Below are 12,718 nucleotides of genomic sequence, written 5' to 3' on the forward strand. Positions count from 1 at the left end.
TTATGTTTGTTTGTGTGGATGTGTGTGTGTGTTTGTGTGTGCGGTGGCATCTCTCTCTCTCTCTCTCTCTATATATATATATATATATATATGATAATCCACATGGTTCAAACCCCCCCCCCCCCCCCCGCCACACATACATACACATACACAACACTTACACAGATGCACACATTTATTCCCTCTCTGGTTTGAAGCTTCTCTTCAGCAGTTTGTTTGCTTTCGTAACGCTAAACGTCCCAATCATCCAAGCACAGGCATCGCTTTTGAAACATCAACGGCTAATTTCTGAGTCAAATATAATTCCTTTTCAAATATGACATTTAACAATGTTTTTCTGCTTTCCTTTCAATTCCATTCATTTCTAATAATTTATCACCTGTTTTCTTAATCCTATCCATCCCTGTATTATAACCAGCGATTGTCTCAAAAACAATAAAATCAAGAGATTCTTTTAATCTCCATGAACGCATAAAAAGAATTTAGCTTTCATATAGAACATGTACACGTATAAAATACACAATATCAATTTTCGTCCGATGATAGTTATATTATTCCTGCTCAATATATAGGCTTTGACCTTACTGAAAAATTAATATTTTATTATTTCGAATGGAGACAGAAAATTTTTTCATAATATAATTTACTGATCAAAGAACAATCGAGAGTTTTTTTCTTTCTGGTTTTCATTTTATCCTCATTCTATTTGCATTTTAAAGAGTAAATAAGAAAATGGAGCGTGAGAAGAGCTTTTCATCGCGTGATGAAATGAAGAAGTATTTGGTGCAAAATGAAATTCAGTATCTCTTTGAAGTAAGTCATACACTTTTTTTTATACTCTTTAAGCAAAAACATATGTACTAACTAGATAATGTTAGCACAGCAGGGGAAAATGATTTTCACCGAATTACGAAATTATTTGTTTACAAAAACTAAGACGCGCCATTCTAGTGTTAATTAGATGTTTATATGAGTAACTTAAGTCTAAGTGATTACTTTTTGAGTTGAAGACAGAGTTATTTGATTGGTAGACATGAGCGCAATATTAGCTGATCCTAAAAATCTTAAGCGTTTTTTAAATGTGACCACAGCTAAATGTCATGCCCACTTTTTTCTCTTCAGACACTTTTCAATCTTATGGGGCATCAAAGACAAACATAAGTGGTATCATTTCAAGGCTGTTTGCGTATAGAGTTTCACTACAAAAAAATTTAAGTTTTAATTCTGAAAAAATTATGCAGCATAAAATTTTGGCGCCTTTCGGGCAACTATTGCAAAATACTGCCGATCGTTGAGGTTTTGATGTTTTTGACACCCCAAAGAATCAGGCATATACTTTGAGGTTGGTCAATAAATATCTGTTTTTGGATAACCTGTTGTGCGAAAAACATTAAAAAGCAACTGAAAAAGACTATAGATATAAAAGAACAGATAAGGTCTAAAATTTCAAAAAAAAACCGTATAAACGCTGTATTGAGGCATTTTATAGTCCACAAAGACAAAAAACTGGAGCACCAGCAAACAACTGTTTGTCTATATTTGAACAATTATCCTCTAAGCCTGGCAGTTTTTAAATATGTGACAATAATTTGGAAAAAGATGTCAACTTTAATTGGAGAAATTTTTTCGAATGTTTGATGCTGGATACTCAATAAGACAAATTCTACCAAAAATATTTTTTTGTGAGCAACTTAGAAAATAAAAGACATAAAAAAAGCTTCTTCGAATGTTATTCAAATTTTTTGGAACTGTTCATTGGTTACTCTTGAACCAAGTTCGGAAAACTTTTATTTTGATTGACAGTTTTGCCTTCCTGAGAGAACTATTTCTTACTTGGGCTCCTGATATATGTATTATCTAACTCACTCCTTAGTTCACAAATGCAATCCTGTTGAGCTCGGTTGCCAATAATTTTTTTAAACTTACAGAAAATTGTTTAGAATTTGTTTTGGTTTTTTCATTTTTTTATTGCAATTAATCTAAACAGTGGTCAGTACTTACCTTTTAAAAAATCTTTTGCTTAAATCCATCGGAGAAAAACATCTCAATAACGCAATTTGCTCTAGAGAAAGATAAAAAAATAGAGCCCCTTAGATCGTTCCAGTGCCATTATCATTTGTCACTCATTGTTAGGTAGTTTTTGTTTCTTATCTACTTTAGGCATGATACAATTCTGTTGAAATTTATTAGGGAATCTCTCCATCTCATTTTTGTGGATTATTTTTTCAGCTCGTTAAGACGGACATAAGATACCCATCAATGGCCTGGGCAACTTATTCGGGTTCCTCTCTTTCTGCAAATGAAAGTTTTTGTCTTTGGATTTGTCCTTTTTCATCAGATAATGTTAAGCTCTGAGTATTGATGACAAGAGAAGGTGAATGAAACGAAAAACCAACTGTAGTTATGACAAAATAGTGCCACTCATTTAACTGGCTGCTTTTTTGGAAAAAATTTGTCGAGTTTCACGTTTAAATCCGCTCCACATTGCCTATTCCTATTCTTATTCTCTATAATTAACTATAATTCATTTTGGTATGACAAAAACATCATTTTTCATCTCAGCAAGAGTTGTTTAGATTCTGAGATATTTAGTACAATTAAAGAGAAGACTTGATCATTTGTTGTTTTCAGTTGCCCTGCTGGTCACACTAGAGTCAATTGATTGAAACATTCTTTCGAAACAATGCCCCTCAATTCTTGATATGAGACTTTAGAAGCCGATTTCTGCTCTAAAAGGACTGAAAGTTTCTAATACAAGAAACTGCCCAACAAATATCCGTAGAATCGTTTTTCAAAACGTTATAGTTGAAAATTGCGCTGCCTTCACAAATATCTATAATTGCAATTTTCTAAACTTACTTAGATGCTCAATCGGCTTTTACAAATGGGACTCTTTGGTTAGAAGTTTTTTTGGAAAAAACGCTATCTAGTCCTGAAGAAAAATTTTCTCTTAATTTTACTTGCTATAATTTTATGTGTTTCATAAAAAGTGACAACAAAATTTTGAAATTTTGAGACAACTTTTCTTTTTCTTCTAGCTGTGATATTTACATAGCAAAAAATTTATTGGGTTTTATTCCCGCTGAACCAAGTTTTCATTTTTTAGAATAATTTAGTAAGGAGTTCACATGTTGGCTGTTTCTAGCGCCTAGATAGTTATTTTGTAAGGACGTGTTCTACTAATTTATAAAGACAAATAGTTATACTGTTACTTATTGAAAATTGCTTAAAACGTTTTAAATCGTAAAGTTTTCGAAGATTAATTGTAATCTCGTATGTTTTCTCTAGAGATATTTTACTCTTGATAAAATCAGTTCCAGGATGCACAAACAACAAAATGACTTGACAAGAATCTTTAAAAATTTTACAATAATTCTGCTCTATGTTACAACAATTCTGTCATGTTTGGGAACATTATGATAACTCCAATCACAATTCAAAAATAGTACCATTAGATTTCGAAAAGGAGTCTGAACTAGGAATCCAAGCAGCCGTGGTCAAAATTGGAAGGTCATCTGCTAGAATCTCCAAATCTCAATAGATTGTGCAGTCATTTTTGTAGAACTTTTTTAACCATCATAGGCATATATCAGTTGACTTGAGAGTTTAAAAGTCCATCTTCGTACATAACCATATATGACGAGTACTATAGATAAAGGTCAATTATCTGTGGGGCTCATGCAAGACATTGGTTAATTTGGAAAAAAAATCAGGTCGGATAACTATCTTTTTCGCAGAAAATATATTTTAAATCCAAGAATTTGTATAAACAAAAACATTTCAGCAAAAATATTATCATAGGTTTGTACTATCAGTGCAGCATGAATCGTAAGCTCAATAAAATAGCATATCCAAAAAATATCCAGGCAATTTCACCAGTCTGATTTAAGTGAAAACATCCAAAAGATCAGAACTCATTGTTACATTTCAGATGTTTAAAAAACATTTATAGTTCATCGGTATCTACTTTGTATCATTAACAGCGTTATCTGGCCTCATAGCAAAACTATCAAGGAAATGATGCTGTTAAGTGTTTCCCTTTTTAAATGTTATTGTTTGGCAATCCTTTGTTAAAAAGGTTCCAATTCTCTTGAGAAGTCTGATTTCTGGACGCTCTTGTGTCCAACAACCTCATGGGCTGATTGTTAAGTTCATGAAGCATGTGTTTTTTATCCAGCAAAAAATGACAAGTTATGTAACTAGTCAAAATTCTAATTATGCATGCTGCCATGCCTAAAACATCTTTTGTTTCCGTCTTTTCTGGTGCCTTGAGGCGTGTAGAAATGCGCCGGAAAAACTGCAAGCTGTGCAGCAGGGTAAGTTGGCAAAATTAGGCGATATACCACATGGCAAATTCTATTGGATAAATCTTACACATTATTAAAAGAGTGACCTGAAAAAGGCCGTAAAATTTTTTGAGCGTAAAATTCAAAATAACTCGCTGGAAGTTCTTCTTCTACGAATCCGCTTCCTGCATAATTTTGGACAAAATTGTTTAGCCCGCGAAATGCTTTAATTGATGCCAAGTTTTGTAATTTTGATAAAAACGTAGAATTTTTTGTGTGCTTTTTAGGGAATCTTGACCGGTCTGATGTACGTGAAGCCAAAAGACCCATTGCACTATTTGGAGAAATGTGTGGATCTTGCCAAGAGAAAAGGTAGGTCAGCAAAAGGAGCTGCATTCGCGTATCAGAACGTTAGACCAACTCTTTAGCGGTTCAAACTAACCAAAGAGGGAGCGCACACAATGTAATGGAGACCTCTGGGAAAGCCCCATACCCCCCCCCCCCGCCCCTGGCTGATTCCACAGATGACAATCTTTGATCAGGCAATCTCACAGCCAAATGATCACTTATCAAAGTTTCTCAAGGCCTTCGACTTTCGTGCCCTCATGCATCTATCAGACCTAGATTAGACCTCGACTTGCTTTGAGAATATTTTTTACTCAAAAGAACTCTGGAGTTTTGCTCGAACCAGATTTTGTTTCACTGGATATTGGCTGAAGCAAAAGTGTCACGGTCATTGTTTGCTTGAATTTTTCCCGGCCACAAAATTGGATGACAATAATTGTGTCGAGTCATAGTCAAGTCACAAGTCGATTAAAATTCTTCATGAATCTGGTTTTTGCCTCGCCATTTTTACGTTCCTTCAGTCACAATTTATACATCATCATTATTTGTTGATCTATGAAGAGCTCGTCATCGGCAACTCTGAAAAACCCTTATTTAAATTTTAAACTTTGTCATATTGCAAGCTCGAATAATTCAAAATTTTGGGATTGAAAAATGAAAAACTTCACACTGTCATCATGGCTAATAGGCTAACGGTTAAAATAATTACTTTAGCTATTTCTATTGAACCAATAACTACAAAAATATAACGGACTTGACCCATTTAACTTACTTTAACAATATCTGGCCATGTTTGTCAATCTATTAGTAAACTGGATCGCGTGTTGCAACGGTTCCTGGTCTTGGCGCGTGTTTGGTTCAGAGTAACCAGATGGTACAAAAAAAATTGAACTGCAAAACAATTTTCCGGAATTAGGAAAAAAAGTTTTTTGAAAAAATTTGCTCATCCAATGAAAAGACAGTGTTTGCGGATGTCTGAGTTTTATAAAAATTTTTTAATTAAAAGACTGTACTTAAGGACTGTAAAACCTAATTTTGTGAATCATTTCAACAATTTACTTTACTTTATTGATTCATACTTAAACCCAATATTGAATAATGTTGGTTTTGCTTATGGTGATGAACTGGAATGAGTGAGAACAAACATAGTTGACACTCTGCAGTTTGATCGACGGAGCAAACACTAATAGAATAGAATATTTTTAAAAAATATTTTGAACTTTATGCTTAATAGGAGGTAACGAATGTAGGTGCTCCACTCTGGTAGCACACAATGTTTTGTGAAAGTCTATTATGAACGCAAAGATTTGCAAATTATCGAGGATTAAACAATTCATTTACCACAATTTTATGCATTTCATTCAAATTAAATTGTTTATTATTCAAATCAAGAGATTGAATGGTATTTTTCAGCATTTATGAGCATCTACATTTTTTATGAAGCTTTTCGATTAAACTTTGTTGTGATCAGAAAGATTGATTATAAAAAGACGTAAATGGAATAAAAGCTCAAATACATGATTTCGGGCCGTTGGTTACAACCATAATAGCACAATTGGGTATGACGTCAACATAGTATACAACGACCCCTTTTTGGTGATCCTAACTTGTTGACTTAGGGATTTATCAGATTTCAGTTTTGCGATCAATAGGACACAATCAATTTAACTTAATTGAGCAATATAAGGTTCACAATCAATTGAGAGTCAAAATTTATCTGCATACTAGAATTTTGGGTCTCTTGATAAATCAACGTCGAAACTAAGGCGACTCTCTAGTTTGGAACAAAAATTTCCTTTGTCTGTACATATGATATGAGCAAAAATTGCTTTGATAAATAAAGGATCGATCTCAACCATTTTTGACCTCACAAGCTATACCTCATAAGTTGGCAGCTGATCTCATTTTGCGCTAATTCGTAAATCTAAATGGTTGATGCGGCGACAATCTCAGAAAATTTTTTCAAAATCACGAAAACAGAGAACAAAAAATTCACAAAGTTTTGACTGTTTTTGAACATTTTGGCCCTCATTGATTTGTGTTGGTCTTTATGGAGAAAGAAAACGATGCATACATAAACCATAACTGTTGCCATTGGATTAAAATATGTTTTAAAACTTCATAGCAAAACTACTAAAGATTTTTTAATCTTCTTTCAATTCATTTCACGTCCCTTTAATGTCAAAATTATTATTTTTTGTGAATGTTTTCACTTGTCACTGGAGTCAATTTTTCAACATGCTTGCTATTCTAATTTTTGTATCACCCTTAGACAAGGTGATATTTTCTCCCAGGTTTGGTAATTTTACCTATTAGGAAATTAATTCAAGAAATTGTCTACAAATAGCATATTAACTGTCCACCATTTTGACAGTTACAGACTTGTAGTAGCAAAAAAACTTACAGAATAACTTCTGTTTTTTCCAAAAACTATTACAAGAGTTCATAAAATACCGCACTATACTTTCGAATGACCAGCACGATAATTTTCCCTTGACAGCTGCTGTATTTGCGATCTACATTTGCAATCCTTCAAAGAAATAAAAAGATAGCTGGTTGGATCTAGAATTTGAGTCATTAATTTAGATAAATGCAAAGCGAAGACATGCCGGTGGCGTACAATTGTCTTAGAAATTGACGTTGAAAATAGTTCTGAAATATATTTTTGCCAATAATGTTCGACTACCAGAAAAATGTTAGACTGCCAAGCTAAAGCAATTTTGTAACTCACAGGAACCTTTGCAACCTCCACTCACAGTATTTTGAACTTTCAATTCAAATGTCACAGCCAATGTTTTACTAGAGACCATGTCAGACCCCATAGACACGTACACAAACAGAAAAAGGCTAATTACCTGCCAAAAAAAAAGTAAAATTAAAGGTTTTATTTCAATCTCTTTAAAAGTTTAAAAATTTTTTTGTTATATGGCTTTGGCGAGTTAAACTAGTTCTGTGCAGCCAATAGGTGCAACTTGAAGGATAATATATGTTTTTCGAAAAAACGGTTTAAAAATAACCAAATTTTTTTGCTGTTTTGTGACACGATTGATTCCATTTAGGTGTAAGCGAGCTCACCGTCTTAAAAAACAGATAGAATTAACCTTGGAGAGTTTTTATTTTTCTGTCTTCTTCAAGTACGCCAGCATTCACAATTAGAAATTACCAGTCATGGCAAAGTTAGAAAATAAATGATGATGAGAAAGGCCAACATTTTGGCAGGCGTAATCTGACTCTAGTTTTGTTCATTTTAAAAAAAAACTTCGTGTGTCAAATTTTATTACTATTAAACAATATAAATTGGATTTAAACACCAACCTTTGTTATCTGGCGGTAAACAACAGTTTGACTTTCAATGTATGTTTTATAGAAGACATTCTAATCATATTCTCAAGTGATTATTCATCAGTAGACTTCAAATGTTCTGTTTCTTTTTAATGTTCTTCTTGCTAAAGTTTTCATTTATAGCAGTCGATGCCAAAATCTTGGTCAGAAGAGCCTTCTCATTTGTGGAAAATATAATAGATATTTTCTAAATAGTATTTTCTTACTCTTTCTTTTCTATGTGAATAGGTTACTTCAAACGTTATTATTAGAAGTCTTGTTTTTCATAAAATATCAAATAATTTGAATAACTTGTACCAAAAATCTAGTACAACTGTGAATGGTCTAGTAAATAAACCTTTATGGAATATTACTGCAGTTTAATTTTAAGAGGAAATGGACACCCACGGAAGTCAGCCCCTATGTTGACATCAAGTCCAACCTGCCGTTAAGACATGGCTATGAAGCATGGCAAAATGTGTTTAATACGCAGCTCGTTTTAACTAACAAGTTGTTTTTTGGGGATTTTTTCATTTGTTATTCCTGCCTAAAATTGGGTGGGGTATGTTTTCTGTGGTTTTCTTGAGAAACCAATCTTTGATTTTATTAATTAATTAATTAATTAATCTTTGATTAAATGCAAGATTTTCCCATTTTTTCCTGAATCTGTTGGTTTGCTTATTATAATGGTTTTCGATGTTTGCAATTAATTTCTGTTGACTACGAACATTTTCAATCCCACTGTGTATTAAAAGAAAAAAATTCATATCACTCAGAGATCTTAATAAATTCTGGATGTCATTTGAAAATTTTGCTCTCTTTTATTTATCATTTCAGTTTTGAGGAACTCATTTTCCTCCTGTAAATTTATATTCTAGAAAAAAATGTGTAATCCAACTTTTCTTAAAATGACGTTTGCAGTGGAATGAGACACAGAGCTAGTCTTTACATCTGTTAGACAAAGCTTGCCTCTCTCTGTTCCATTAAAGCTTAATTTGTGAAATCGCGCAATAAGAGAAGAAAATTTTTTCATTTATTCTCCCATACTCCACAGTCTAAAGCGCTTTTTACATATATTAACTTACTTGAGGAATTCTAGAGGGGGAAATTTGAAATTGTATTACTCAATTTGTTAAGGTTGCATGAGCATCGACATAAGCAGACAGATGAAGGTTTTTAGTTTTTTAGTTTTAAATTGTCCGAACTATTTTTTGCTGAGCCACTTGAAACCAGGCCGTCGGCCCAATAGTGCTCTCTCACCGTATTAAGCATCAAAAATGGCGATGAGTTTGTAAATTTGATAAAACGTCAGTAGATGACTTATTATGGAATCAATTCATTATTATTATTTATAGTAGAAGTTTATAAATGTGTATGATGGTCTGTTTCTTAATCAAACGAAAAGGAAAAAAAAGTTTTTCCATAATTTTGACTAATATCCATATTGTTCACATAGGAATATCGCAATGCAACTGGGAAGAATTCGTCAAAATGTATGAAGCCGAGATGAAGAACGATCAATCTCTTCACCCTGGTTCAGCCAATGAGAGGACGCCCTCTCTTCCGAGTAGCGCCAATGGCAGGACCCGACAGGAAAAACACATGGCGTTCAAAACTCAACAATATAAGTGAACCGATTCAACTGATATTAACAACTTTTTCATTTTGCCTCGTGCGTTTGCGATTTTTTTTCTGTCCGTATCACCCCTAGATGGGACCAGAAGCTACCTTATAACAGGTTTCAAAACTCTTGGAATAAAAATTTATGCTGTACGATTTTGCCAGAAAAAATTTAGCTTATTTGCTTTTGCGCTAGAAGTTGTTTGTATAGCCTCATTAGAGTTCAGACTATTCATACAGAATCTATCCATACCATTGTACAGGAGCAAAAATATCAATTGTGGACCTTAGTCAAGATCGGGAAGCTATCTTGAAATATCGTGACAAGATTCATGTAAAAAAGGGGTTATCTTGTAACTCATCCTGCAAGACGTTGCATCGAGCAAGCTTCTGGCAGAATCTTGAAAAATCTTCGATATATAAACTTTATCTCTCATATTAATAACCTTGTACGTTGTTATTTCTACCCCTCTCACTGAACGACATGAGAAATTGAGACGCTCCGCTCTAATTGGATGAGCAATGATAATCACGCAACATGCAGCTTAATGCTCAAATCCTAGCATCTCTTTCAATTATCGTATACCGTAGTGCCTGAGCCACCCATGGCGCACATAGTGCACATAATCGGAAACTACGCAATTTAACGTGAAATACTTCTCTGCGCTTGTATGTCCTAAACTGTGTTTGTGGGGCATCATAGGGTTATCGGAGTTCTTGGGGGGGGGGGGGGGGGGGGCAAGTGGATGTTGTGGAAATGTTCATTATTGGTGAGGGATGTCAATTTATCCATGTTTGTTGCTCAAATTGTGCCTGTTTGCATTTGGTTCCCTTTGGGAGTCAAGATATCGCTTTCGTCGTTCCCTATGAGGATTGACAAACGAAGAAGATCCCTGTTTCATAATAATAGTTCTGTTTATGTGTTCAATCAATGCCTAATTTAGTTTTCAAAAACCTTTTGATTCTAAAGCTCACTCCACGACGCAAATTTTCGGTTGAATTGTTTTTGGTCAAGATCCATTGTCTGAAAAACTCACGGCAACTCTGATTTCTGGCGAATGATATGATGAATGCCGAAGCACAAGTCATTTTGATCTCCGTAAATCTTTTCATGAAATGGTGAAATTGGGTACAACAAGACATTGAAAGCTTGAAATAATGGTTAGATGTCATTTTAGCAAGGCACAATCTGGTTATAGTTTTGTATTAATCAGCAATGGACTCTTATTATTTCGCATAAGAATTCACATCGGCATACAAAACCTGCACAATCAATGTTCTGGTCACAAGTTGCGCTAATTTGATAAAAATGAACCCAAAATGAACTTCTTCAATTGAAGTATTTGAATAATTAGGATTAAAAAATCGGCGATATCAAAGAAAAAATGATACAACCATAGTGGTTAGCGAATTTAAAATCTAAAATTTCAAGATTGTGCATAATTTTTCCATTTCTTTCAGGAATTGAATTCTTCTTGCAAGAATCTTGGAAGACTTTGCATTCTTCTTGCAAGAATCTTGCAAGACTTTAAATCCACTTTTTACCTGCTAAATAGGTGAATCATAACACGAATTAGCAGCTAATATAATGTCGGATAACTGTGTCAAGGCGTGTTAAAAATCGACTTTTTGAGACATCCAATATGATTTGATTTTTATCATCCTCCTTTTTATTTCCGGTCACGGGGCCGTGACGGGGTCAAGGCGTCATCTATGAGTTATGAAACCTGTCTTCACATCACAATTTGTAGTTTAAATCAAATTAGTAACCAGAGCTATGTACGGCCTTTTAATGTTTCATTTCTTACAATATTTATGCAAGAATCATACAAATTTTGAATCATCTTGCAAGAATTTTGCAAGAACTGATTCTGTCTATCACTGGGGAGCCAAATAAATGTTGATCTGTTCGCAGATAAGTTTTTTTTTGTCTAGACGTAATGTTAGCATCTGGCCTTTTTGAGATTTAGTAAATGCAAATCCCAGGCTGCTAGACATCTTATTTTTTGCCCATTCCATCCTGTCAAACAATTGTTTAAGATCTTAAGAGAAATTGAGTCAGATAAACGTTTAATAATTATTATATTGTATTTTTTATTTATTTTATCCAGTAAATAAATATAATAATTAATATAATATATTTATTGTCTTGTTTGTTATGTTAGAATTATTGCGTAAGATTTAACACTGCATCTTACAAGAAAATTAGTCAACATAGTAGAATTTTTATTGTGCAAGATCTCGTAAAACAAATATTTTCGCTGGATTTACGTGGAAATTACCAAATCAAATAGTTAGCTCCTCAAAAGAACACGAGGAATTAAAAAAAAATAAAATAACTTGCAAAAACTACAATAGCCTGGAGCGATTCTGAAACTCTTTACGAATTTCAATCACGTGTTATGAGATGTGTGTTCAATTTTGTATTTTTTCGTTATTTTGAAGTAAATCATATCAGTAGGTCATGCCAGTAGATTAGGCCCTTGAACACCAAATTTAATTTATCAAGAACCCTGGTTCGTCTAGTTTATAAATATTGTTTTGCAGTCGAAGAGCACATATATCAGTTCTCCTGTGTTATTGGACACTATCCGCATATATTGCTCATTTGAAAAAAATTAAACAGAAGGAAAAATACCGGCAAAATTTAAAAAAATAATTAAACATGCGCCAAAATGGCGAAGCCGTCAAGACCATAAATGGGTCACCAGGTGCATTAGAAATGTTTAATTCCGCAAATTTTGAAAGGCAATGGGACCTGCCATTAAAATTATAATTTAAAAAGAAAAAAAATCTTTTAAAATGTACAAATATTTGAAAACAAATCTCAGATAGTTTATGAGATCTTGAAAGAAAGCCCAGAAACAGATGATTGAAACTAAAACCGTTATAAAGGTTAAATTACAGCTCACTGGAAACGCTTTGTGACCTGTTCTTACAAAGACTCCAAATCAAATAGTTAGCTCCTCAAAAGAACACGAGGAATTAAAAAAAAACAAAATAACTTGCAAAAACTACAAAAGCCTGGAGCGATTCTGAAACTCTTTACGAATTTTAATTGCGTGTTATGAGATGTGTCTTCAATTTTGTATTTTTTCGTTATTTTGAAGTAAATCATATCAGTAGGTCATGCCAGTAGATTAGGC

At 33.4% G+C, this 12,718-nt stretch overlaps 2 protein-coding genes across 3 annotated transcripts in view; both read left to right on the plus strand.

Annotated features, from left to right (window-relative positions):
• LOC142357659 (isocitrate dehydrogenase [NAD] subunit gamma, mitochondrial-like) overlaps positions 1-12,718 on the plus strand; it is a 545,753-nt gene that overhangs the window by 442,494 nt on the left and 90,541 nt on the right. The gene's annotated exons all lie outside the window — the stretch shown is intronic.
• LOC142335176 (uncharacterized) lies at positions 247-9,842 on the plus strand. The gene is made up of 3 exons (XM_075383548.1): positions 247-813; positions 4,574-4,658; positions 9,409-9,842. Exons 1-3 carry the CDS (start codon positions 733-735, stop codon positions 9,582-9,584), a joined length of 342 nt encoding a protein of 113 aa, XP_075239663.1. The 5' UTR covers positions 247-732; the 3' UTR covers positions 9,585-9,842.

The sequence above is a fragment of the Convolutriloba macropyga genome, chromosome 2 (assembly GCF_964194025.1).
Source record: "Convolutriloba macropyga chromosome 2, txConMacr16.3, whole genome shotgun sequence".
NCBI classification, from domain to species: Eukaryota; Metazoa; Xenacoelomorpha; order Acoela; family Convolutidae; genus Convolutriloba; species Convolutriloba macropyga.

Excerpts from the sequence above, each read along its gene's own strand:
- LOC142335176 (XM_075383548.1), top strand. The coding sequence starts at position 733 with ATGGAGCGTGAGAAGAGCTTTTCATCGCGTGATGAAATGAAGAAGTAT. Across the intron at positions 814-4,573 it reads AAATTCAGTATCTCTTTGAA|GGAATCTTGACCGGTCTGAT; the intron begins GTAAGTCATACA and ends TGTGCTTTTTAG. Across the intron at positions 4,659-9,408 it reads GGATCTTGCCAAGAGAAAAG|GAATATCGCAATGCAACTGG; the intron begins GTAGGTCAGCAA and ends TTGTTCACATAG.